Genomic DNA, 26,734 nt, shown 5'->3' with positions numbered 1-26,734 from the left:
ACGTCCCTATTAGTTATGTGATCTACCCATCTAATTTTCAGCATTCTTCCGTAGCACCACATTTCAAAAGCTTGTATTCTCTTCTTGTCCAAAGTAGTTATCGTCCATGTTTCACTTCCATACATGCCTACACTGCATACAAATACTTTCAGAAACGACTTCCTGTCGCTTAAATCTATACTCGAAGTGAACAAATTTTTCTTCTTCAGAACCGCTTTCATTGCCATTGCCAGTCTACATTTTATATCCTCTCTACTTCGACCATCATCAGTTATTTTGGTCCAAGGAATAGCAAAACACTTTTAATACTTTAAGTATCTCATTTCCTAATCTAATGCCCTCAGCATCACCCGACTTAATTCGACTACATTCCATTACACTCGTTTTGCTTTTGTTGAAGTTCATCTTATATCCTCCCTTCAAGACACTGTCCATTCCGTTTAACTGCTCTTCTAAGTCCTTTGCTGTCTCTGACAGAATTACAATGTCATCGGAGGAACTCAAAGATTTTATGTCTTCTCGCGAAATGACGACATCGAGAAAATTCGAGAGAGATTAGAGCTAATACAGAGCTTTATCGACAGTCATTCTTCCCACGCGCTATACGCGAATGGACTAGTACCCTCTGCCACAACCCTTCAGGCCGCTTGCGGAGTCCTGACACAGATGCCACCACGGAAGCGGCACCCAGGGCAAGCGCAGCGGCTGTGACAGTATTTACGCTACTCGCGGGCCGTAGATAGAGCCGTAGCCCGTGTACACAGGAGCGGGCGGGTCCAGCCAGTCTGCGTGGCGTGCGGCCTTGCCGGCGTCCTCCTCCGGCTGCAGCCCGCTGCCTGCAGCTGGGGGAGGGGCGGCTGTGGGTCGGTTCGGAGGGACCGCGTGGTAGCCGCTGCTGCCGCTGCCGCTGCCGCCGCCGCCAGCTCGCCGCCACTGGGTCGCAGTCGCTCACTCGCCGCTGGCTCCGACGGCACGTCCGCAGACACGCACGGGGCGCCAGCAGCTGGACCAGCGCACCGCGCGGCGTCGCACCGCTCTCCACTCCCTACGCAGGACACGCCGGTTGTTCCGCTGCACGCTTAGATACCACGGAAACTTATAACAAAATAGACAAATTCCGGAAATTGTGTCTGAAATACGAAACTTGACACTGTTCTCCCGTATCAAAAAAAAAAAAGTTCGGAGCAGCTAGGACATATCCAAGTGGTACTGCCTGATTATTTCGAACACTTGTTGTGGTGCCTTTAACGGAGGCCCGACATTTTCACCGTGTCCACCAGTTCTGTCGTTTCACTTTCTGTTGCACTAATCTCCCTCCCCAAAGTAGATAGTGTTATATTAGACATTCAGTTCTGCAAAGACACATTTAGGCGTTAGATACTTTGCGCCGGCGAAGTGCGCTGCACTGGAGACCGACTGACGGAAAGAAGTTTTCGATTCTGCCAGCTCTGCCTTGTCGTGCGTCGACAGCTTCACAGAGGTGCGACTGTCTCTAACGAACGCTCAATACACCCTGCCGGTAGGGAAGAGGTAGACACCGGCGTAGCGAGATGAGGGTTCTGGGGAAGTCCCTGTGCCTGGACGGCCAGCAGAGGCGCCAGCCCACACCGCCGCCGGCCGCAGTCAAGGCGTCCCCTTTGGACGCCGCCGCCGTCAGCCTCATGGCGTCGCCGGCGAGTCGCGAAGCAGACGACGAGATCTCCAAGCAACCGCCGCCGCTGCCACCGCGTAACCGCCAAGAGAGGTCGCTCAGCACCAAACGTAAGTACAGCAACGTCTGTTCACGCGAACTCACTTTTGCTACTGTGTACGACCATTGTCATGTTTAGTCGCAGCGCCATCTGCTTTTAATAACATTGGTCTAATAACATAAACATTTTTAGGGTTCTGGATCTCATTCGGTAAAAAACAGAACCATTATTGCATTTTGTTGTTCATCTGCCAAAACCCCTTTTTATGAGGAAATCTGTGTAACTTACTAAGGTATACGGTCCCTTGGCGCTATAAGAAATTGAAGCTTATAAGTCAACGCAATCGAAATGTACGAAAATTTGTATCACTTATTTTCTTACTTGTAAACTCACTCACCAGAAGTAATAGTTGACCTTGACTCATGAAATTTGCCAACAAGGAAGGTTTCGCAGTACAGTCAAAGAAAAAAAATCCAGAAATTGTTAAGTTGTAACTACGAGGGCTATTCAGAAAATAAAGTCCAATCGATGGCGAAATGGAAACCACAGTGAAAATCCGAAAGTGTCTCTAGTATAACCATCGATCACATCACGTCGCTCTTTTCAGTTATGATCTACAGTTAGCACGTAATGAAGTCTGCAAAACGGCGAGTCCCACCAAGTATCAGCGCCAGCGAGAGATTTCGCCTGATTACATGCAGCCCACACAACGTAACTGTCATGCATTTCCTTCTTCATGATCATCCTCGGCCGCACATTGCAGGGGCAATGAGATGGCTGCTGCGGCGTAGGAAGTGTCTCGTCACCCACCATGCAGCAAGGACTCACCTCCCTCTGACTTCCTTGTCTGCTTACAAGAACCGCTAAATATGAAGACAACATTTTCCCATAGACAACAAGCTGCAGATTAACGTAGAGAATTGGTAGCAAGCGTAAACGGCTGCTCTCTGTGATGAGGTTATTGGAGAGATGGTACAATGCGACGACAAATGTGTCAGTCAGAGCAGCGACTGTCTAGAAAAGTAGTTGGAAGGTGTAGCTAACTCTTGCAAACAAAACATTTTTTATTTTTGCTGTGATTTCCATTTCGTGACCCATTGGACCTTACTTTCCCAACAGTCCTCGTATATCACACGCAAAAAAAGAAAAAAGAAAGACGCAAAAAATTTGTTATCCAGCTGTTTATCTGTTGGTTCTTTTGTTAAGACACCTCGCTCGTTGGGCTTAGTATGTCACATAAATTTCCATTTTTTATGTCTACCAGTTACCGAGAAAAAGGGGTCTTAACAGACAGACAGACAGATGATGTGATAATAAATGATAAAAAATTATTGTCAAGTGATATAAGCATGAATTAATAATTGTTTTTATATTTTCTTATGGTTGCAATGTGAAACCTTGCTTCTTACCAAATTACATGATTCTAGACAAAAAGGAAGTACCCTATATGTTTTGATCAGTGAATTTGCGAGAGTCAAAGTATGCAACAAAAACATCTTTCGACTACATTGACTTAGAAGCTGACATTTATTACACCGCCATTGAACCATACACATTAGTATGTGACATAAGTTTCAACTTGATACGTCAACCTGTCAGGTTGACGAGCGAGGTGGCGCAGTAGTTAGCATACTGGAATCGCATTCGGGAGAACGACGGTTCAAACCCGTGTCCGGCCATCCTGATTTAGGTTTTCCATGATTTCACTAAATCGCTCCAGGCTGATGCTGGGATGGTTCCTTTGAAAGGGCACGGCCGACTTCCTTCTCTAATCCGATGAGATCGATGACCTTGCTGTTTGGTCTCTTCCTCCAAACAACCCAACCCAACTAAGGCCCAAGGTTCATTGGCAGTATAATAAATGCCATTTTCTAAGTCAATGGAATCAAATGATATGGCCCTTTATGTCACATGTTTTGGATCTGACAAACTCACTAACCAAAAGTTATAGGAGACTTCCTGTTGGTCTAGAATCATGAAATTTGGCAGGAAGTTTGACAGTACCAGTAAAGGAAAAAATCTGAAATAGTTAATTTTTAATTATCTCAAAAGAAAATCTTGGATTCCCTGGGACAAATATCTCGAGAGTGCATCGTAGATAACAGGCAAAAATAGATTTCAAGACTGGATGACCTGCCTGTCTATATATACACAATTAAGTCCGTACTGAACCGTCAGTGGGCGAGTAATACTCATTCCTTGCCAGTTTTTTACTGTGAGGTTTCTGTGTCGTTGGGTTCGCCTATGCTTGCAGTCTTGTTTTCAGAGATTCAACTAGATTTTCTATGCCACGTAATACTTCTGAGATACAAAATAATAACGATATTTTATCGTTTTATTTTCAAGAGGTGGTGTACACTCAATGATTATAGTATCAATTGTTGGCGCAAGTTTCACTTTTTTTTTTTTTTTTTTTGGCAATTGAAACTAAAACTGAAATTCTTCCTGGAACGTTTTGAAAGCCGCCGTTGAGCGCCCATGGTCTCTTCCACCGCCATCTCTAATGATTTCTCTGACCAAAACGCTTATCCCAGTTCTGGAGCTTTTCTTCGGACATATCGAAAAAACTTTAGACTTGAATTGGATATCGAAGGTTTCTCTTCGGCTATTGTCGTCCGCAGGATACATTTTACAAGATGCGAGTGCAAAGTACGGTGAATGGCTCTAGAAAGTAAAGAAAGAAGAGCTACGAACAAAACAATTTTACTAGCCTCCAAAGCAACCACTGTTATTCAAAGGACATCATGTTCTCCATTTACTGTAGAAACTACTTCTTTCACTATTGCAGTTTCGGCCTTCGGGCATTTTCAAGAGGTACTGCAAAAGATTTTGTTTAAGCAGATGTCGGACTTAAAAATCTCTGACATGTGCTGAAGCAAAATCTTTTGCATTATCTTTTAAAAATGGCCCTAAAGCCGCAACTGCAACAGTGAAATGAACAATTTCTACCGTCAACGGCCTATATGATTTTTCTTAAAATATTCTACATGACTCTGAAGCGCGACCATGATATGTTAATCACCATTAGCTTCAGTACACATTTGACATCGGTTTAAAACTGCTGGAAACCGTCAGAAAACGATTGTGGTATAGCACCAAGCACCCAGCACCGTGGTCACGCGTTACAGGATATCCGCAATGTCTGCGAACGTTCGTGAACGGTAGTGATTACGCTGTCTTTGCCTGTCATCAACTATTCTGATCTCATCCTCAAAGACGGCAGCGGGTCACCCGCAGGCACCAGTAGAGCTCATGTTGAAGATAAGCGAAGACAGTGTAAGCGATATTGCTTACGAATATTCGCAGACTATGCCGTTATCGTAAACTCACCACGATGTTTCGAGCTATTCCACAAGAAACGTTTGCTGCCAGCTACCAACTGCTTTACAACCCACTTTAGAATTGTATTGTTGCTAATGGTGGTTACATTGAAGGCCAGTAAAGGTATTTTGCTTGTAACTCTTGTTTCCTTTAATTTATAGACGATTTAACGACCTCCCAAGAAGCCCCCTGTATTGCCCTCCTACTCTACAGCTGCGTTTGCCGCTAACGAGTATTCCCCTATCGTGGGCACGCTTCGTTGGTTCTTATGGTCTCCATATACGTAAAGCATGAATTTAGTTAACGTATTACACAAAACACTAATCTTAAGTAAAACTATATTGTTCGACGGAGGGACCCCACACTTCGCGAGTAAGAAACGTCATAGAACAACAACGAAGAGCAGCTAATAAACATCTCTCTATTAAATCCGCTTTCAACCTTTGTATCACAATCAAAGTCATTTATTACACTTTCAGCATTTCAGCACAGTCAGCAATTCTGATAATCTGATATATAAGATTCTATCAACCTCGATTGCAGTAGTGAAACTAGCCTTTATCTAGGTTTCAGCCCAAATAATTGAGCCTTCTTCAGAAGATATACCTTAATCTATTATTTGGCTAAGAGGGCATGGCCTAGAAATAAAACTAAAACAGCCTAAAACAGAAAGATAAATAGAAAGGGGATGTGGGTGTGAGCCAGTGATAATGACAGACAGGGTATATGACAATGAGAACGAGGAAAGAGGAAGTAATACGACATTAGAAGTAAAAGAGAGCAAAAGGGAGATAGCGACAGAGAGTGATATTAACTGTAGCTGAGACACAGGAGACAATGATAGACACAAAGAGTAATGTCCATGAGCTTGGGCTGAATGGGTAGGTGAGAAGGGGCTACTGGGAATGTATGAGTATGAGCGACGTACAGCGGTGGACTAGTGGGTATGAATTATGTTAGAGGGGCTTCTGGGAGTCTGAGGTGAGTTAAATGTTAGAAAAAGCGTGAATATGTTCGCATGCCAAAATTTTGGAAAATCTTTTAGACGTGCTGAGGAAGGTGGCATGAGGCAGCTGATACCGCACTTATATATAAACAAAAACATCTTCGCATTTATTGTGCTCCGATAGAAGCGTGTCTCTCTCTCTCTCTCTCTCTCTCTCTCTCTCTCTCTCTCTCTCTCTCTCTCTGTGTCTGTGTGTGTGTGTGTGTGTGTGTGTGTGTGTGTGTGTGTGTGTGTGTGTGTGTGTGTGTGTGGTGTTGTTGTTGTTGTCGTTGTGGAGGATTAGCTTCCAAAGCACTAAAACATGGAACCAGTAGAACAGAACGTAAAGCTAAAAAATCACTGTAGTAATTACAAAATCCCTGGTACGTAATAATTCAAGCCATAAGTAAGTATCACTAAAGACGAGCTAGGTGTGCTAAAACTTAGATTACGGGTACTGTGTGTACCACTGTCACTTCTCCTTTTCCTGTTCCAATGTTGGGTCGAAAGAACAACTGCTTGTAAGCCTCCGAGAGAGCTCGAGCGTCCTTAACTTAACCTTCATGGTCTTGTAACTAGGAGGTGGCAATATACAGATTGAATCTTCTAGGAACATAACGCTCTAGCGGGCTTAATAGCAGTACACACCGTGATGCATGACACCTCCCTTACAGCATCTGCCAGTGGACTTGCAGGAGCTTCTCAGTGACGCTTTCGAGCTGACTAAACGAATCTGTGGCGAAGCGCGTTGCTCTTCTTAGGATCTTCTGCTTTTATTACTCTTATCAGGGATAGGTCCCAGAGTAACGATCACTATTTAAATCTCTTCAGAACACTCGTTTTGTAAGCTACCTCCGTGGTGGGTGCACTAGATTTCCTGAGAATTCTTACAATAAATCTGTCTGGCATCTATCTCTTCGAGGTTTTTTTTGCGGTTATTCCAATTTAAGTCGCTCCTTACGCATAATTACGGATATTTTATGGATGGGATTCCTTCCATTGACTGTTCTGCAATCATACAATAATGGGTCATTCCTCTCATTTCTGCATAATGGCCGTCCACTGTGGCCGAGCGGTTCTAGGCGCTTCAGTCCGGAACCGCACTGGTTGCAGGTTCGAATCCTGCCTCGGGCATGGGTGTGTGTGATGTCCTTAGGTTAGTTAGGTTTAAGTAGTTCTAAGTCTAGGAGACTGATGACCTCCGATTTTAAGTCCCATAGGGCTTAGAGGCATTTGAACCATTTTTATGTATAACATGGTACATTACGTGTAGGTCAATCTCAGTACCATGTTCAATGTTCTCGAAATATTCCTGCATTTCGCTACTGTTTTGTAGCCCTGCGACGTCTCTACATAGAACAGAATCATCCGTGAACAACCTCATTCAGCTTACGACATTATCCCCCGGGCCATTTATACATACTGTGAAAAGTCATGATCCTACAGCACAACCTTCGGGAACATCAAAAGTTGCTTTCTTATAAAGATTTCTCTCTGTGAAGAAATGATTACAACCGAAGATGGGCGCAAATAAGTACCATCTTCAATAAAACTTATATGGGAATACGACAGTGGAGTCATGTTGTTACAGTAACCAAGGTGTCGGACAATGTTGCAAGTGGCCTTCCTCTGGGAGGTGTGTTTGTTACGCAGTGTTTACTGCATGCCTCTCTGATGTAGGCCACTTACAACATTGGCCGAAAAGTTGACCAGCATAACAACACGACGACGCTGTCATCTACCTGAAAAAGCATTACTGAAGATGAGAACAACCGAGAAAGCCTACAACTACATCTACATCTACATTCACACTCTGCACAACGCTGTAAACTACATGTCAGAGGTTACCTCCCATTATACCAGTTATTAGGGCTTCTTCCCGTTCCATACACATAAGGGCCGCGGGAAGAATGTTTAAATGTCCCTGTGCGTACTGATCTAATCCTATCCTTACGATTCCTACGGGGGCGTAAACTAGTTGGTTGTGGTATATTCCTAGAGTCTTATCTTAAAAACAGTTCCTGAGTAGGCAGGCTTACTCAGGTTAGTTTGCGTCAATATGCACGTGTTAGCCAGCTCAGTTTCTACAGCAGTTTTCTGACATTCTCCCACTGGTCAAACAAAGCTCAGACTATTCCTGCTACCCTTCTCTTTAATTGGTACGGGTCCCTCATACATGAGCAATAATCTAGGATGGGTCTCACGAACGACTGGGTTTCCCTCGTATTGTAGCAATGAACTAAAATCGGCCACCTGGGTTACGTAGGACTGAGCTTGTGTGGTCATGACGTGTTGCATCCTGGTATGTATATGAGTTGACCGATTCCAACTGTGACTCGTTGATACTGTAGACATAGAGTATTACCTTTTTTGCTATTTGAATTGAACAATTTGACATTTTTGATTTAAATTGACTTGTCAATCCTTGCACTACTTTGATATCTTATCAAGTTCTGACTGATATTTGTGCAGATTTTATCAGAACTTACTTCATCGTAGTCGTCATTAGCTGCATAATCGGCGAAAAGTCTGTTCTGGCTATTAATATTTTCTACAGGTCATTAATAAACGACACGTACAGCAAGGATCATAACACATTTCCCTGGGGCACACACGAAGTTACTTCTAAATCTATGTATGATTCTCCGTTCAAAATAACATTATGCGTCCTCGCTATCAAAAAGTCGGCATTCCGGTAACAAAATTTAGTTTAATATCCCATTCGCTCGATGTTTTGATAACAAGCGTTCTAGTGGTACTTAGTCAAATGCTTTTCCTAAATAGGAAAATATTGCGTCTATCTGTCTGCCTTGATCCATGGCTACCCTGATATAATAAATATTGTATACAATATGTGTCCTGTCAAAATGTCAAGGGTGGTTAAGGCTTCTGCCCAAGGTGTCATTTTTGTGTAGATGTTCGTCAGGTGTAAAATAGTAATGACATCGCTTCTGAACATTACGTATGGATGTCGCGATACGAAGAGTTGCTAAACATACTTTCGAAAATGGCATTCATGACTGTTATATCCCGTCGAGAAGTAAGGTTATTTGTCGCACCAACTCCTGTTTACGCGATTTTCAGTTCTATATGTACATGTGAACCTAACTTATAAATCGCAAATCATCTCACTGCGTATGGTGGATTCCATTTCTGCTTTTTCTGTTGCACTCTTAAACGAGGTACAATTAATTTGATTTCTCCGTCGTGGTCATTTCGCGGTATGCTAATAGGAGATAATATGTTACTTGACTCGTCATGTAACGTGCTTTCCCATAATTGTAAGAAATTAAGGACAAACGGTAACTCATCGTGCCTCCATTGTAGCTACCACCGTTGGATATGATCAGCATCTACATTCTTGTGGTTACTAAACGAATCTCTGACAAAATGCCCTTCTCTCGTCTGGATCGCCTCTATTTTCATTATTAATAATGTAAAGGTAATCTGTCACATACAACATTTAAATCTACGATGCCAACACTCTAGTATAACGCTTGGTGGTGTTTACAACATGTACATGTATTGTAACTAGACATTTGTTAAATGCTTGAATTTCTGTGCACAGATCGTAGAACTGCTGGAACCATGCATCTATTTCCGTGAGCTCTTCTCTCAACAAAAAACTTACGTGTTTGTAGCCATGCAAGCGTGCTTCTCGTAATGTGAACAATGTGAAATATCCTACAAATGGTTCAAAATACGGAAACAGGATTGCCGACGGGAGAGCACTTCTCAAAGAGACAAATGATTTTCTGACCATATTTTTTTACGCTACTTATATTTATTTTCAGCGATTACCAAGAGCCCTTGAAAAGGTGACAGCTATACGTCTCATTGAGTGAGACTGACCGCAGAAAATGTTGTAAACGTGAGAGTACAGAGCAGTTCCCGTCCCATTGAAGAAGATTTACGTAGCGGTGAATCTGTAGTCTGTAGCCGGCCAGCTATCATAACTTCCACTTTTTCTGCCTTTCTCGTGATAAATTCAACTTCGAACTTTAAGAATTATCATATTTCCATTTGCTGTCTAGTGCAGATACAAAGTGCATAGATACATTTAAAACATTGTAACTTGTATATATCGCTAAATAAAGTTACCATCATAAAACAACAGCAAAATATGTGTTTATTTACGTACTTTGAAAACATCGTTTCAATATACTGAACAAACTTTTATCTACTAGGGTTATTCGCCATGCGCGAAGACCCGACATGTAAACAGAAAACTGAGTCAAGTTTATTCCGATATCTTACGATATCTTTCATTGACAACAGCTCACGGTAACATTAATGTTGTAATGTTCTAGAATTTTCGAAATTAATTTAAAATTATTGTTGTACATCGTTACCTATTTTGTTGGTTCGTCCACAGGTGTAGTAAACTATTCTTTGTTTGTTGCTCGTTCTTAGGTCCCACGTTTTCTCGGTGAAATTGATACTCACCGAATTTCCGAATTTTCTACCGATTTCGCCCACAATATTTCGACAGTTTCCGTAGCAGAGTTCTTTGGTTGAGTAGGGAGCACATGTCTGCTAACAGCTTTCTGTCTGGCGTGCAGAAAGCGAGAGAACTAAATCGAATAGTGTAATCGAGTAATCTCAAGCGGCCAGAGTCAGTCGACGTAAACGTTTCCTGGGTATATATATTATGATGCGGTATCATACCCAGGAAACTTCTATGTCGAATAAATCGAATAGGCTGCAAACACGAAAATCTGGGGTTTACACTGTCAGATCGCAACCCAATCCTTCTTGATGTATTTACTTCAGCGTTAGTAATCTATTTTTAACTTTCTCACGACAACAAAATTATTCTTTAAGATGTATGCAGGAAGAACAAAAAGCAACGTTCCCATTTAAGCGCACCAAAAAATGCAACATGCCCGCTGTTGCCGAAATCCAATTGCCACACGATACTCTACTTTATCACTAGTCGGCACTGAGTTGTTTTGTCTGGTCTAGAGGTATTAGTTGTAATTTTCTGACTGTCTTTCAGAAATGTGTGCTTTCTAAAACTCTGACGGACGTTCATCAGAAGTGAGAACTTCGTTCTTTGGTTCAGCTGATGACACATACCCAGATTCCGTAACACCATCATAGGCAGTTGTTAGAAATAATGTACGGTACAAAAACTAAAAATAAAAGACAGACTGCTCTGCAAAACTTAACGACGATATGGATACAAAGTAACTCCATGGAAATAAATGTAAGTGCGGGAGCATATTTCCAGTAGTGCAGAAAAAAAGGGACATCACATAACGTGAGGTCTGCGTGACTATAGCGTCAAATGGGTGTGGCCACTCAACACGAGGCAGTTCCAGGAACGGGAAAAGACAGGGTGTGCCGATCAGCGAGCAGTGACGGTTCACTTTGGTGGTTTCTTTATTACGACAAGGCCCCAAGACAACATTTGGATGACTATGTACGGCAAAGAATAATCGAGAAGCTGGAAGAAGAATGTAACTCAGGTCTCGGCATTATTTCACCTGCATGCGGAGGGTTCCGATCCACAGGCCACTGCTGCCCGAAAGATCAAAATCGGTCAACCACGATCAACTACACCAGTACATGGCAGCTAACCACGTAACTAACCTCCAAGTCTTTGAAAGCTTTGGATCTCCCTTGTGAGGCTTTTCAGGGGTTTATTAGGGCCTGTTCATTTTTAAGAATGATAAAGCACGACCGCATTGAACAGTGAAGGTGGAGGGGCATGTAGCAGAACACGTACTGCTTTGCGTCGTTATCACACACCTTTTGAAGAATCATTCCCGGCATTTCGTAATTTACAGGGGACTGCCATAAATCGCGGCGACTGCAGCGTCATTATCCTTTCTGAATAAAAATGTAACTTCTGTTCGTCTCGTTGTTGCTCACCAGTGTGGAATTTATAAGAAACGTGTCATTAGAAGCAGCGCTATTTAATTTGAAAGGAAACGTAGTAAAGACTGAGATTTTCTGTACCTCTGTCTCTAGATTTATTCATGACAAGTCACATTTCTATGCGAATCAGAGATTACTTCGTGCACCACTTTAAATCGTCCTTCCCCTTTCTTCTGTTATAGTCACGAATAGGGTGCAAGAAACCTTCACATGAGCTCGACTACCTGTAATTTTTCCTTCTTGTTCCATAGGAGAGGATATGTGTATGAGTAGAATCAAGATTATGGTCCACTCTTGTATGCATCTGTGCTCTCATAATTTGGATACTAAAACACACTGCAATGCACAACGCCTCTCTTGTAGCAGTTGCCTCTTGAGTTTGAGGCTTTAACAAACGAACCAATGACGGAATACACTACCCTCATGTTGGTCATCTCTGCTTCTTCTTGTAGGGGTCCCAGACCACAGTGTAAAACTTACGTAACAGACGAAGCCACGTCCTTCGTGGGTAGACGACACTTCTTTAGAATTCTGCCAATGAATTTCTGGAACCTTCTTTTCGTACCATTATTTTTATCTGGTCACTCCTATTTAAACTCCTCCGTAACCATAGTCCCGTATATTTAATGAACGTAACTATTTCCGGGGTTTGTTCGGCAGTCGTGTAATGAAGTAATAACGGATCTTTCGGAATGTGTACGCGGAATGCGTTACATTTGTTTACAATATGGATTGACTACTAACTCCTTCGTAAAGGGTCGATCGTCTGCAGGTTCCATACATTTCACTACCTTTTCCTAGCGTTGTGACTTTTCTTTATACAACAGCATCGTGTATTGTGTAATCAATAATGATTCTATGACACCCATGGGGTACGATCAAATGAAATCGAACTAAATGTAATGGCTGTTGATATATTCCTACATTTACCTTCATGTTCAACATCGAGAATGTAAAATTCTCTTGTTGTATTGCGCTGTCAAAGATCGGAGGCCATTGGTGTCGATATGTTCGCTGTTTTCGTGCAGAATTCTCTGGAGACGGTGACGTCAAAGCAAACGCATTCCTTCCAATACTGTACAGTTATGAAAAGGCAAAGAAAAAGGTGCAGCGGTGATTTGACAACCTGTTGCAACGATGAACGGAGAGTTTGTGAATGGAATAAATACAAGAGACAGTAAATTCTAATATAGTATGTCCTTTGCAATGGGGCAAATGTGTTCTAAACGACTGATACTAGCACCAGCTGCTTCGTATACAATGTTTAGAATATATGTTATGAGTCAGTGATCTTTCACTTCTGTACAAGCGAAGAAAAGCTCAAGTGATGCAGTAGATTGACCAATGATCGTTTTCTCACTGCAGTTCGACCACTATTCGGCAACAGTTGAAATGATATCCCCATATGGAAGGAGCCCGAACGTTACACTCGAAACGTAGAGAAAAGCTTCTTGCACAGCGTCTCATACCCGTATATTAGAGTTGCTATTGCGTAAGACACGCTAGCCGATGCTAATAGACCCACTGACACAAAAAAGAATCATCCAATGGAAAAATGTTGTAAGCCAGAAATTGGCCCCCTTCCTTAATTCCGTGTCAGGAGAGATTTATCACCGTTCAACTCTGTGAAAGCGTAAATGGATGCGTCGTCACGTTCCCTGACCGCTTGTTCGTCAGTTTACCTCTGAGGTTTGAGCACGAGCAGAAACAAGGTATTGGGCCCGATATCCACTGTTGGTATTAAAAGAGTAGTGTGTGGATATGAGTAAAAAGACGGGCAACAAATTATGCTAAAATTACATTGAGAGCTTTCCGATAAGTCGGGACTTATACACAGTGACATGTTTCACACCGGCTGTGTATTTCTAGATCTCATGTATTTCAAGGGTCGACAAGTAACAGAAAGACAATTAATAACTGGTAAGGAAAATAACGCTCTTGAATCATAAATTATCGGTTCAAATGAGTAACGTTCTCGGTGCTACATTTAACGAAGGCAATACTAAAATTATGAGCAACATCGGTTCACTCACCAGAATCTCACCACTGAAGTTTCGCGTGAACTGCTTGCAATACTAAAGTAACCGACGGTTCGGGAATATTGCAATAGCCTTGTTTCACTGCGTAGACTGATGCAGCTGGGAATAATACTGTCACATATTGCACCTCTATGGATTTCTTAAGAGAACTAAAATCATTGTCAGAATGGTCCTTGACTCATTGGGAGGAAGTGGCTATTCGGAAGCAGATGGCAGATTACCAAGCTAGTCCATTCGAATGTGTTTTTAGTTAGCGTATTACATTTATTTTTAGTACATCAGATCATTATTATTATCTTTATGGTACAGCAGTCAAAAGGATTTAAGTAGAAAACTATGTGTTGTTTGTGTCTTCAGTCCTGCGACCGGTTTGATGCAGCTCTCCATGATACTCTATCCTGTGCAAGCTTCTTCATCTCCCAGTACTTACTGCAACCTACATCCTTCTGAATCTGCTTAGTGTATTCATCTCTTGGTCTCCGTCTACGATTTTTACCCTCCACGCTGCCCTCCAATGCTAAATTTGTGATCCCTTGATACCTCAAAACATGCCCTACCAACCGGTCCCTTCTTCTTGTCAAGTTGTGCAACAGATTTCTCTTCTCCCCAATTCTATTCAATACTTCCTCAATAGTTATGTGATCTACCCATTTAATCTGTTTATCGTACATGTTTCACTTCCATACATGGCTACACTCCATACAAATTCTTTCAAAAACGACTTCCTGACACTTAAATCTATACTCGATGTTAACAAATTTCTCTTCTTCAGAAACGCTTGCCTTGCCATTGCCTGTCTACATTTTATATCCTCTCTACTTCGACCATCATCAGTTATTTTTCTCCCCAAATAGCAGAACTCGTTTACTACTTTAAGCGTCTCATTTCCTAATCTAATTCCCTCAGTATGACCCGACATAATTCGACTACATTCCATTATCCTCGTTTTGCTTTTGTTGATGTTCATCTTGTATCCTCCTTTCAAGACACTGTCCATTCCGTTCAAATGCTCTTCCAAGTCCTTTGCTGTCTCTGACAGAATTACAATGTCATCGGCGAACCTCAAAATTTTTATTTCTTCTCCAAGGATTTTAATACCTACTCAGAATTTTTCTTTTGTATCCTTTACTGCTTGCTCAATATACAGAATGAATAACATCGGGGAGAGGCTACAATCCTGTCTCACTCTCTTCCCAACCGCTGCTTCCCTTTCATGCCCCTCGACTCTTATAACTGTCATCTGGTTTCTGTACAGACTGTAAATAGCCTTTAGATCCCTGTATTTTACCCCTGCCACCTTTAGAATTTGAAAGAGAATGTTCCAGTCATCATTGTGAAATACTTTCTCTAAGTCTACAAATGCTAGAAGCGTAGGTTTGCCTTTCCTTAATCTTTCTTCTAAGATACGTCGTAGAATCAGTATTGCCTCACGTGTTCCAATATTTCTACGGAATCCAAACAGATCTTCCCATGAAGTGAAGCAAAACTGACAACTTTAACAGGATACGAACAGAATCTCACTGCAGAACAACCCAGCAAGGAAAGGATTTTGCTTTTCAGGGAGAAAAAACAGAGGAGAAAAAGTAGAACCTAAAATGCGCTGAAATGAACTACGAGGAGAGTTTCATAATGATTTACTCTTTTCAATGCGTTCATGTTGCGTAGTTTGACCCATAATCTCAGTTGTATGTTTGTAGTACTTCGGTCTGACCGTAGGTGGCAAGAAAATCACTAGAATTGTGATCCCTGTATAGCACAACCCATTTTCCCAACTATAGGCATCCAGTGAGCGGACAACTTGGACTGTAAGGACAGTGCAGCATAAGGTGGTTTTATCGGAAGGAAGGTATAAATACTGAGGCTCTTCACAGGCGACTGGTGGCAATATGTGGAAAGTGTGCACCATCATAAAATTTACTCTTGTACAACGCTTGTCCCAACACGAGTCGGAAAACCATTACTACTTTCGCTGAAATGGGATTCCAGGTAGTGCCACAACCACCGTATTCTCCTGGCATGGCACATTCTGGTTGCAACCTATTTGGGGTGATGAAGAAACATCTGCGCGGACATAAATTCGCACACATCCAGGAATAGCGAGCAGCTGTCCTGAGGTGGGTGCGACAGACTTCACAAAGGTGGTACGAGAAGGGTCTACAGAAGTTAAAAGAACCAAATATGGAGGATACGGCTGGTTGGCAGGACCTGGAAACCCATTTCAGCGATCGGTTCCGTGGATAGCTGATAGCGCTGCTTTTTTTATAGTTTGCCCAATTGGTGGGGCGCTGCTCCTAGCCATTACCAGTCTCTCGTTTGTTAATGTCCGTTTTATACGCTAAAAGTATTCTCATTCATTAGATTATTAGTTCCATTCAACGAATCCTGTAGTTCTTCCGTACGTTGACTGAGGATAACAATGCATTTAGCGAATCATTCACTTAAAAGTCTTTCAGCCTGACTTTTAATCCTAGTGTTGAACTTTTTTTTACATCATAGAGTCTGTAATGTACTCTTTAAAAATTAGATGAATACTGCCTTGCACACTCGGTAATACGAGCACTCTTATTTTGGTCTTCCATTCTTATTGCTACCTATTGGTTCGTATAGTAGGGGTCAGTGAAGTGAAGTGGAAGGAAGAGAAGGATTTCTCGTCAGGTGAGTATCGGGTAATATCAACAGCAGCAGAAAATGGTATATCAGATGTAGGATTCGTTATGAATAGGAAGGTAGGGCAGAGGGTGTGTTACTGTGAACAGTTCAGTGACCGGGTTGTTCTAATCAGAATCGACAGCAGACCAACACCGACAACGATTGTTCAGGTATACATGTCGACGTCGCAAGCTGAACATGAACAGATAGAGAAAGTGTATGAGGATATTGAAAGGGTAATGCAGTAAGTAAAGGGGGGCGAAAATCTAATAGTCATAGGCGACTGGAATGCAGTTGTAGGGGAAGGAGTAGAAGAAAAGGTTACAGGAGAATATGGGCTTGGGACAAGGAATGAAAGAGGAGAAAGACTAATTGAGTTCTGTAACAAGTTTCAGCTAGTAATAGCGAATACTCTGTTCAAGAATCTCAAGAGGAGGAGGTATACTTGGAAAAGGCCGGGAGATACGGAAAGGTATCAATTAGATTACATCATGGTCAGACAGAGGTTCGGTAATCAGATACTGGATTGTAAGCGTACCCAGGAGCAGATATAGACTCAGATCACAATATAGTAGTGATGAAGAGTAGGCTGAAGTTCAAGACATTAGTCAGGAATAATCAATACGCAAAGTAGTGGGATACGGAAGTACTAAGGAATGACGAGATACGTCTGAAGTTCTCTAACGCTATAGATACAGCAATAAGGAATAGCGCAGTAGGCATTACAGTTGAAGAGGAATGGACATCTCTAAAAAGGGTCATCACAGAAGTTGGGAAGGAAAACATAGGTACAAAGAAGGTAGTTGCGAAGAAACCATGGGTAACAGAAGAAATACTTCAGATTATTGATGAAAGTAGGAAGTACAAACATGTTCCGGGAAAATCAGGAATACAGAAATACAAGTCGCTGCGGAATGCAATAAATAGGAAGTGCCGGGAAGCTAAGACGAAATGGCTGCAGGAAAAATGTGAAGGCATCGAAAAAGATATGATTGTCGGAAGGACAGACTCAGCATACAGGAAAGTCAAAATAACCTTTGGTGACATTAAAAGCAACGGTGGTAACATTAAGAGTGCAACGGGAATTCCACTGTTAAATGCAGAGGAGAGAGCAGATAGGTGGAAAGAATACATTGAAAGCCTCTATGAGGGTGAAGATTTGTCTGATGTGATAGAAGAAGCAACAGGAGTCGATTTAGAAGAGATAGGGCATCCAGTATTAGAATCGGAATTTAAAAGAGCTTAGCAGGACTTACGGTCAAATAAGGCAGAAGGGATAGATAACATTCCATCAGAGTTTCTAAAATCATTAGGGGAAGTGGCAACAAAACGACTATTCACATTGGTGTGTAGAATGTATGAGTCTGTCGACATACCATCTGACTTTCGGAAAAGCATCATCCACACAATTCCGAAGACGGCAAGATTTGACAAGTGCGAAAATTATCGCACAATCAGCTTAACAGCTCATGCATCGAAGCTGCTTACAACAATAATATACAGATGAATGGAAAAGAAAATTGAGAATGTGCTAGGTGATGATCAGTTTGGCTTTAGGAAAAGTAGAGGGACGAAAGAGGCAATTCTGACGTTAGGGCTAATAATAGAAGCAAGGCTAAAGTAAAATCAAGACACGTTCATAGGATTTGTCGACCTGGAAAAAGCGTTCGACAATATAAATTGGTGCAAGCTGTTCGGGATTTTGAAAAAAGTAGGGGTAAGCTATAGGGAGAGACGGGTCATATGCAAACGTACAACAACCAAGAGGGAATAATAAGAGTGGACGATCAAGATCGAAGTGCTCGTATTAAGATTTTTGCCCATACTCTTCAATCTGTACATCGAGGAAGCAATGATGGAAATAAAAGAAAGGTTCAGGAGTGGAATTAAAATACAAGGTGAAAGGATATCAATGATACGATTCGCTGATGACATTGCTATCTCAGAGTGAAAGTGAAGAAGAATTAAATGATCTGCTGAACGGAATGAACAGTCTAATGAGTACACAGTATGGTTTGAGAGTAAATCGGAGAAAGACGAAGTTAATGAGAAGTAGTAGAAATGAGAACAGCAAGAAACTTAACATCAGGATTGATGGTCACGAAGTCAATGAAGTTAAGGAATTCTGCTACCTAGGGAGTAAAGTAACCAATGACGGACGGAGCAAGGAAGACATCAAAAGCAGACTCGCTATGGCAAAAAAGGCATTTCTGGCCAAGAGAAGTCTACTAATATCAAATACCGGCCTTAATTTGAGGAAGAAATTTCTGAGGATGTACGTCTGGAGTACAGCATTGTATGGTAGTGAAACATGGACTGTGGGAAAACCGGAACAGAAGAGAATATAAGCATTTGAGATGTGGTGCTATAGACGAATGTTGAAAATTAGGTGGACTGATAAGATAAGGAATGAGGAGGTTCTACGCAGAATCGGAGAGGAAAGGAATATGTGGAAAACACTTATAAGTAGAAGGGACAGGATGACAGGACATCTGCTAAGACATGAGGGAATGACTTCCATGGTACTAGAGGGAGCTGTAGAGGGCAAAAACTGTAGAGGAAGACAGAGATTGGAATACGTCAAGCAAATAATTGAGGACGTAGGTTGCAAGTGCTACTGTGAGATGAAGAGGTTAGCACAGGAACGGAATTCGTGGTGGGCCGCATCAAACCAGTCAGTAGACTGATGACAAAAAAAAAAAAAAAATTGGTTCGTTGACATTCTATTGTTACATATTCGTTGCCTGTCCTTGAAACTAAGGTATTTCCCATAGATCTTCCGTCCGCTTACTCGTAATGACACACGTCGCACAGAAAGTCAGTGATAATGGGAACCGGTTGGAATAGTCTCACCTTATGTGGGGCCAGAAACGCCAAGGAATTTTTCGGAGTTGCTCGGGTGAATAATGACGTTACGCCAAAGCTCACCTGGCAGTAATCCTTGTCGATTAGAGTGTCCTTCAGGATTTTCCCAAATTCGTAAGAGCTCTTAACGTTGTTGACACAGTGCCCCAGAAAATAGTTTATTGATTCTTCCAGATATTTGGCAGATGTTACATCGGTGACCTGGTGGTGTTTACTGTACGGGGTATCCCAGAAATGTTGCACCAGATTTTTAGGGGCAGTGGGGCACATCGAAAAGACAGAGATTGCATAGCAACCAACGGTCACGAACGTCAGGGGTAACTGGTAACAGAGGTCGAAGATCGGAAAGGAAGCAAGAGAGTAATTCAATTGAAACATTTATTGGGCATAATGACCACATTCCTTGTGCAATACGGGTACAGCTCTGATGTTACAACAGCTGCTAGAAGTTTGCGCCGTCAGAAGCTCTTCATGCGTGAGACAGACGGAGCATTTTCTGCCGGGCACGCTGGAAGGTGCTGGAAAGTTCTTTGATTGTATCAGCTGCGCAGACGAGTCTTGCGACGGGATCCATTTCAAACTCTACCGGACTGCGACACATGAGGGATTTCATGACTCCCTTCGCAAAGAAATTGGAGCTCTCTAAATCGGTGCACATGGGAAACCAGTCCATTGATGTGGGAATGATCTGTTGAAATGCTTACGACCAGCCAGTCCAAAATGACCAAGCACCCCATCATGCTGGAACCACGTGCTACGCCTAATATTTTCTTCAACCAAGCGGCGTTCCCCTCGAATACTCTCTTGTACAGCACCACCTAGTGGCCTACAATTACGTTTGCAGTCATGACTAAGTTGCGATGTGCCCCAACCTCGCCTAGAAGTTTCTCGCTGCATTTCTGAGACACTGATGTTGGAAGGTGACCCTTACGCTGTTTCGTTGCTTCGGCAGAAGGTGAAAACGACGCTTGCCAATAATGAATGTGGTAATAACACATGGGGATCCGGGTCTTTTCCGAACCCATACAAGCAAAAAAAAGAGTCTCTTATTTCACTCACCATTTAGCCGCTACACGTTAGTAATAATAAGTTGACAATTAGTACAATCAAAAGTACATATCGTAAACGAATAGAATGATACGATCTGGTTTATAATTCACTATGCGATATTAATACGTTTTAAGTAGCTATCTCGAAGCTACTTTAGTGAGGATGCTAGAGTACTGTATCTAGAAGGAAGCATTCTGCTTGCCACGATGAGGTGGTGATTCACCAGAAACGTCTCCTTGGCTTCTGTCGCCAGTAGAAGGCAATCTGTGAAGGTTAATAGGGCCTCCTCAGGGATATGGGCAGTTTTCAGAAGTCAGGAAGAGATCCGCTCCACGGCTATACAATTCCAGGCAGGCCTCTACAATCTCCACCCCCCCCCCCCCCCCCTGTCGTCAGTGAATGTTCGGCCGCCCTACAGCCCCCAGAGAATGACTGAGCATGGCGTTTTTGACTCTATGTACTTTGAAAGAGCGAGACACGTTAGCATTATCAGACCCGCGTGAGGGAGTCAGTTGTGGTCACAAAAAATTTGGGTCAGCCAATAGCACAGTATCGTCCTGGACAGCGTTCTTGTCATTTAAGGCTGACCAATCATAAGGACACTGCTTTGGTCCAGTTCCTACATGGTACTTCAAATTTTGCATCTTTTACACGAAAGCAACAATTCTTACCCGTCACATTGGCAACAGTATGGAATCCCTTCCATGTGAAGTTTATGGAACGTAGAGCCATTCTATTCCGGGATTCCGCAGTGAGGGAGTCATCTCTGGTAGCTGTCTGGTGCTCATTGGCGCGCACCAGCTGTTGGGGGTAACGTAAGTGTTAGCACGAGTCGTACTCTGTCCAGCTTTTTACTTGCTTACTTCGTTATGCAACTTTTGTTGCTTCGTTTGGTTATAACATAAGGTTTATTATTGTGAAGTTAACTTTGACTTTGCGAGCTGCCCATAACAGCAGATCCTGCTGCACTTAATTGATACACTACTTATGGTTTAAAGATTTCTTGAAATTACTGCAACTACTCACCTTTTGACTTTGTTTTCCAATTCTTTTATTGTCCCATTACCTGTTTCGAACCGCCGAGTGATTTATCATCAGATGGTACATATTTCACGTTTTTATTGTTGCAATAATTTACCAACAGTCGTATGAGTTGTAGAAGTTTATTTTATTTTATGAACTTCTATGTGCTACCAGTTTCGGCATTACGTTGATGCCATCTTCAGGCCCCACTCTTCATAGTCGTAAAATCTCTCGGACGTGTGGGGCCTGAAGATGGCATCAATGTAATGCGGAAACTGGTAGTACATAGAAGTTCATAAAATAAAATAAACTTCTACAAATCACACGGCTATTGGTAAATTATTGCGTCAAGAAGTTCATGCCAGTCGTCGTCCCACCATCCATAATGGATTAACGAAGATATTTATCGTCTGTCTGTAGCAGTGTAGGTGTGGCAAGAAGTATAAACGAAACATGTAAGCACTGACTGTGGCAAGAATTATTTACATTAGGCGATATATCCGGATACTAATAACTTTAAGTAAAGCAACAAAATCTATCGCATAATGTAGATAATTCTTACCACACTCAGTGCTTACATTTTTCGTTTATACACTTTATCACAGGTAGAGGACTCCTACACTGCTGCAGTCAAATAACAAATATGTAACATCCGATGATAAATAGCTAGGCGATTTGAAACCGAGAATCTGGCAATAAGAGAACTGAAGAACAAAATCAAAAGGTGACTGGTAGCAATAATTTCAAGAAACCTTTATTCATCACAGTCACAGTGTTCCTCATCCATAATGGATAAATGTTTTACACACCGTAAAAGCCTTGAAACAATAAACGGAGCCTTTGCCCTGGCAAAACAAAAAAGGGGTCTTTCGTGGCGACTACATTGCAAATGCGACCTTCATCCACACTTTTTGAATCTCCACGCCGTGTTATTGTCATATTGTAACTTTTCTCTATTTTATTGTGATTTATGTCAATGGTCAGAACAAATAAATGGCTGTTAATCGCAGTCTTGGCTTAGATTCTAAGGTCCTTTATCTTGTCCTACAACTTCTCTAGTTCCGGCGATCCATTGAAAACGAATATAACCTGTTGTACACCCAATTGGTTCACTCTACTGTATTCTCGCTACCCTACTGCACAGTGGCCCATTACAAGGATAATTTTGTATTCGCTAGTCCTGTCTTACTACAACTTCGTTTCATTAACAAAGAGGATGAAACTTCCGAATTACCTGGAAATCAGCCCGCCCGGCTATCCGCGCAATCTGACGCTCTCCTGCTTTCCGAGTGAGAAGGCATGCCGGTCCCGCCTGGCGTCTTAGTGTCGAGGCCCGGTGTGTCGGCCAGCCTGTGGATGGTTTCTAATGCCCTTTTCCGTCCACCTCGCCGAATGCGAGCTGGTTCCCCTTATTGCACCTCAGTTACACTGTGTCGACGATTGCTACGCAAACACCATTTCCACGCACGCGTACACCGTAATTATTCTACCAAGCAAATATTTTGGGTTACACTCATCTGGTATGAGACGTTCCCGGGGGGAGGGGTTGGGACACTGGAATCCGAGTCGCACAACAACCATACTGGATTCGGTGCGGGGCGGCGGTGGGGTAGGTGGACTGCTGTGGCTTGTTTTTGGGGCTGTGAACCACTGAGGGCTACGGCGGGACGAAGCCTCCATCGTTTCTAGGTCCCTGGTTTGACAGACAATACACAGTTCAACTGGAAATCGACCGGCCGCGAGATCTAATCCTGGTCGAACAACGGTTTATTTACCCACATTTAACTTAGTCTTCATCTCTCAGTGGCATCTGGTTTGGATGTCACATTAAGCTGTAGGTCTCCTTTCCCCGAACGTATTATTGCAGTGGGTTAGAGAGACGCACAGGTCAGCGAAGTAGTGGGCAATTGTATGGCTTGCACCATCCTTTGAGCCATACAGAATTAATATTACTAATTGCGGCCATTCGTATCACAGAGAAGTAGCTACGTGTTGCTCTTAGCCTAATCGCAAGTAGCAAGATTTCTCCTGATACTGTGTACTTAACAGCTCGAATGTGGTGCAGTCAGGAATACCGTCATAGCTCGTACAGAGAAGTCTGAGGCGCGGCGGAGGTACAGTCGCTTGTAAGTGACTAAGTCACGTAAGGACACTTCACGTCTAGGTATGGAGAAATACGTGCCCTCGAGCGCAGGTATGTGCGTATACGTATGAGTCAGCGCGTACGTGCGTGCTTATGTGTTTTACGAGAAAAGTCTGCTACGAGGGAGTTACGCACCTGTAGGCATTTCGCAACCACTTATTGTCACCATTAGGAATTGAACAGAAAGAAGTAGGACAAGGAACCAGAAAGCAGCCACAATTCACATCGGTGACCTGGAATCGTTCGATATTCGCAGTACAGGTGAAACTGAATAAGGATTCTGTCGCAGTTGTGAGTAATCGGCCAAGGCATTCAGTTCGCGCTATCCTATTTTCTTGTCGTGTAACCTCGTTTACGAGAGTATTTTTTTCTCTTCGCCGAACGGCGCAAAGAGAGTGCGTATGTTGAAAGATAAGACTTTATAAGACAATGACTGGGAAACTCTTCGAGGAATATGAAACAGACGTAGACTGGTTAGCAACCAGATTTTACGAACCAGGCAAACGCAAGTCAATTATTTACGCCTCTGTAAATTTTACTCTCTAATTAATATATATTTTGGTCTTGTTATCATCATACTCATCAGACACTAAAGATAGCGTCTTGTTGATGAAGCCACCCTTCTCTGTCCTTCGCATCGTTACCATTCGGTCGTAGTTGCTACTGGTCGTTCCACTCATAAGACCTCGTAATATGGGTGTTTTGGACGTGCCTCTTGATTTTGTCCTTAGCCGTTTTCCTTCCAATATGTTTTACTGAAGCTGCTATGTCGAACGATGTGTCCAATTAATTTAGTTGTTCTTCTCTGTGTCATGTTGCTCAATGTCCTTTTCTCTTTAATTTCTTTGGATATTTGGTAATTACATACTCTTTCTGTGCAGGACGTTCATTATTGTTTCTAATTTTTTCATTTTTTGTTTACTCTGAGAATCCCCTTTACATCCTGTTTGTAAAATGCTCCAAATACATGTCTTGGCGAATTTCTTTCTTGTTTCTGTATTAAAGTGGTCACTTGTTAATGAATTATTCTTATTTATGCATGTTTGTTTTATCATTGCAATTCTTTTAATATCGATTATATTTCTTTGACTTCTGTTATTGTACTTACAAAATAGCAGAATTCTTTTACGTGCCTTGGAATTTTATTTCCCATATTAATGTCTGACCGTACTTGTCTCTTAGAATTAGGTCTCACTATTTTTTAGTCTTATTTCTGTGTATTTTGTGATTTTCAAGGCGCCAGACAAAATTAAAAGCATATAGCGCATAGTTGGCTTTTATATGGTAAAATAATTATGTTCTTGTTTCGAAACCAATTTGAATTTAGAACTGAAACTTACGAATTAAAACCTAATTCCATTTTCATTCAATTACCAGGTGACCAAAGGAAAATTTGCTCTGAATATTTCGCATGGTATGCTGTTATGAGTACTGCGTTACGGCTCTTTAATGTTTTCCTGAGGACTTTCTGAAGCAAATCGAAACTTGTACACTTAATTCACAAATCCAGACAGTTCGAAACAAGATATGTAAAAACGAGTGTTTCCAACGTCCAGAGACTCTTTTCAGGAACCACTGGCAAACTAAGCAAATGAAAGTTGATCTAAACGCTTTCAATCACGTGCAACAGAACATTCGTAAATCTGTAAGTCTAGTTTGATAAGATATGACGATCTTTCAATTCCCACTTGCACAAATAACCGGCGTTTCGATATTCATGGACTTTTCTGCAGTCGGTCTAACTCCAGTGAAAACTGACATTGTAAAACTAGAACACGCAAGTTATTTGAAATACCTTCATTTATTCACATACTTCTTGATCACATTTGGCGAGTTTTTGTCATTTAATCACTTTTGACTGTAACGAGTAATCACCATAAGCGGTATCCTGTCATTAAAGTAAAGAGTCAAGGTCTTCAACAGTAGTCGCGGACGCCTCTTCAGACGGTTAGTCATAAATCTAGCAAATGCGATGAAGACATTTATCGATAAAATACCTACTCCAGCAGTGTTTTCTGGTGTTCGCATAGTTTCCTAGTCATCCTCCTGTTGTTTAGATTATGTTCCTGCTAAAGAACTTTTCGGCACAACCACTTTCACCCAACCGGTGACCATCAGCACATCGTCTAAATGCACGTGCTGAAAGCGGTGACGTGAAGTTCCATAGGTCTGACAAGTGTATCTTTGTACAGCAAGTTTGAATAAAAACACAATGAGTCAATTTCTTCGTCTTTTATTAAATTACACGATGCATTTCGGTACTGTGGTTCAATCTTCAGGTGCAAGTCGTCTAAGACATAATTTAAATTTGCTCTTAAATGAAGTGACATGTATTTTCCTGTACGAGAAAGCTGGATGTTAGGTTCCATATTTCTTGAATTGAATACTTCAAATATGCGAGAAACAATGGAAGAAACAGTGAAATACTTACCGAAAAAGTAAGCACATTTGTAGCCTTTTGAGGCCATCTTACGTTTGTATATTCATATGGACAAAACACGTCACGTTATCTTACTCAAGACGCACATTTGTTTACAACTGTTTAAAAACACTTCACAGACGCAGTTTAATTTGATGTGATCAAAGATAAAGTTTATCACGCAGTGTCAGAGACCTGAGTTTTAAGAGCCCTGATATTTTCAAAGAATAAATTTAATGTATGACTTGAAAATTACTAAAATAATTATGACTATCGAAATTTATTTGCTAATTTAACGTAGATTTAGGCTTTTTGATGTTGTGTAGGTGTATTTCCAATTGTTCTACTAGATTTAAGATCTTACTAATGGCTTCATTGCATAGTACTACCATCATGTTGATCACGTATTTAGTTTCTAGCGTACGCAGTGCAATAGCTGATTTTTTAAATTGTTGAGTCTAAAGGCATTTACGTAGACTTGGAAATGAGTTTTGAAATTTCTGCATGTTTTCCGTAGATAATAGGCAGGACAAGTGGGACATAATAGTCTACACACTCCTGTGATGTTCAATTTTTGATTACATATTTTCACTTTCTTGACTAGTGAGTGTCCTAACTTATTATTAGTGTAGAATGCAATTGTTACAATTTATTTTAAAGTTGACT

At 41.8% G+C, this 26,734-nt stretch overlaps 1 protein-coding gene across 1 annotated transcript in view; it reads left to right on the top strand.

Moving 5' to 3' along the window:
* Nucleotides 1-741: 741 nt before the first annotated feature.
* The window catches only part of LOC126284070 (scavenger receptor class B member 1-like), a 322,022-nt gene continuing 296,029 nt past the window's right edge, over nt 742-26,734 (top strand). Inside the window, exon 1 of the mRNA XM_049982699.1 lies at nt 742-1,761. Within this exon, the coding sequence (XP_049838656.1) occupies nt 1,551-1,761 (211 nt within the window). The 5' untranslated portion in view covers nt 742-1,550. The remainder of the gene's footprint in view (nt 1,762-26,734) is intronic.

The sequence above is a fragment of the Schistocerca gregaria genome, chromosome 8 (assembly GCF_023897955.1).
Source record: "Schistocerca gregaria isolate iqSchGreg1 chromosome 8, iqSchGreg1.2, whole genome shotgun sequence".
Classification (NCBI taxonomy): domain Eukaryota; kingdom Metazoa; phylum Arthropoda; class Insecta; order Orthoptera; family Acrididae; genus Schistocerca; species Schistocerca gregaria.
Note: the sequence above shows the minus strand (reverse complement) of the source record. Positions and strands in the feature narration are given on the sequence as shown.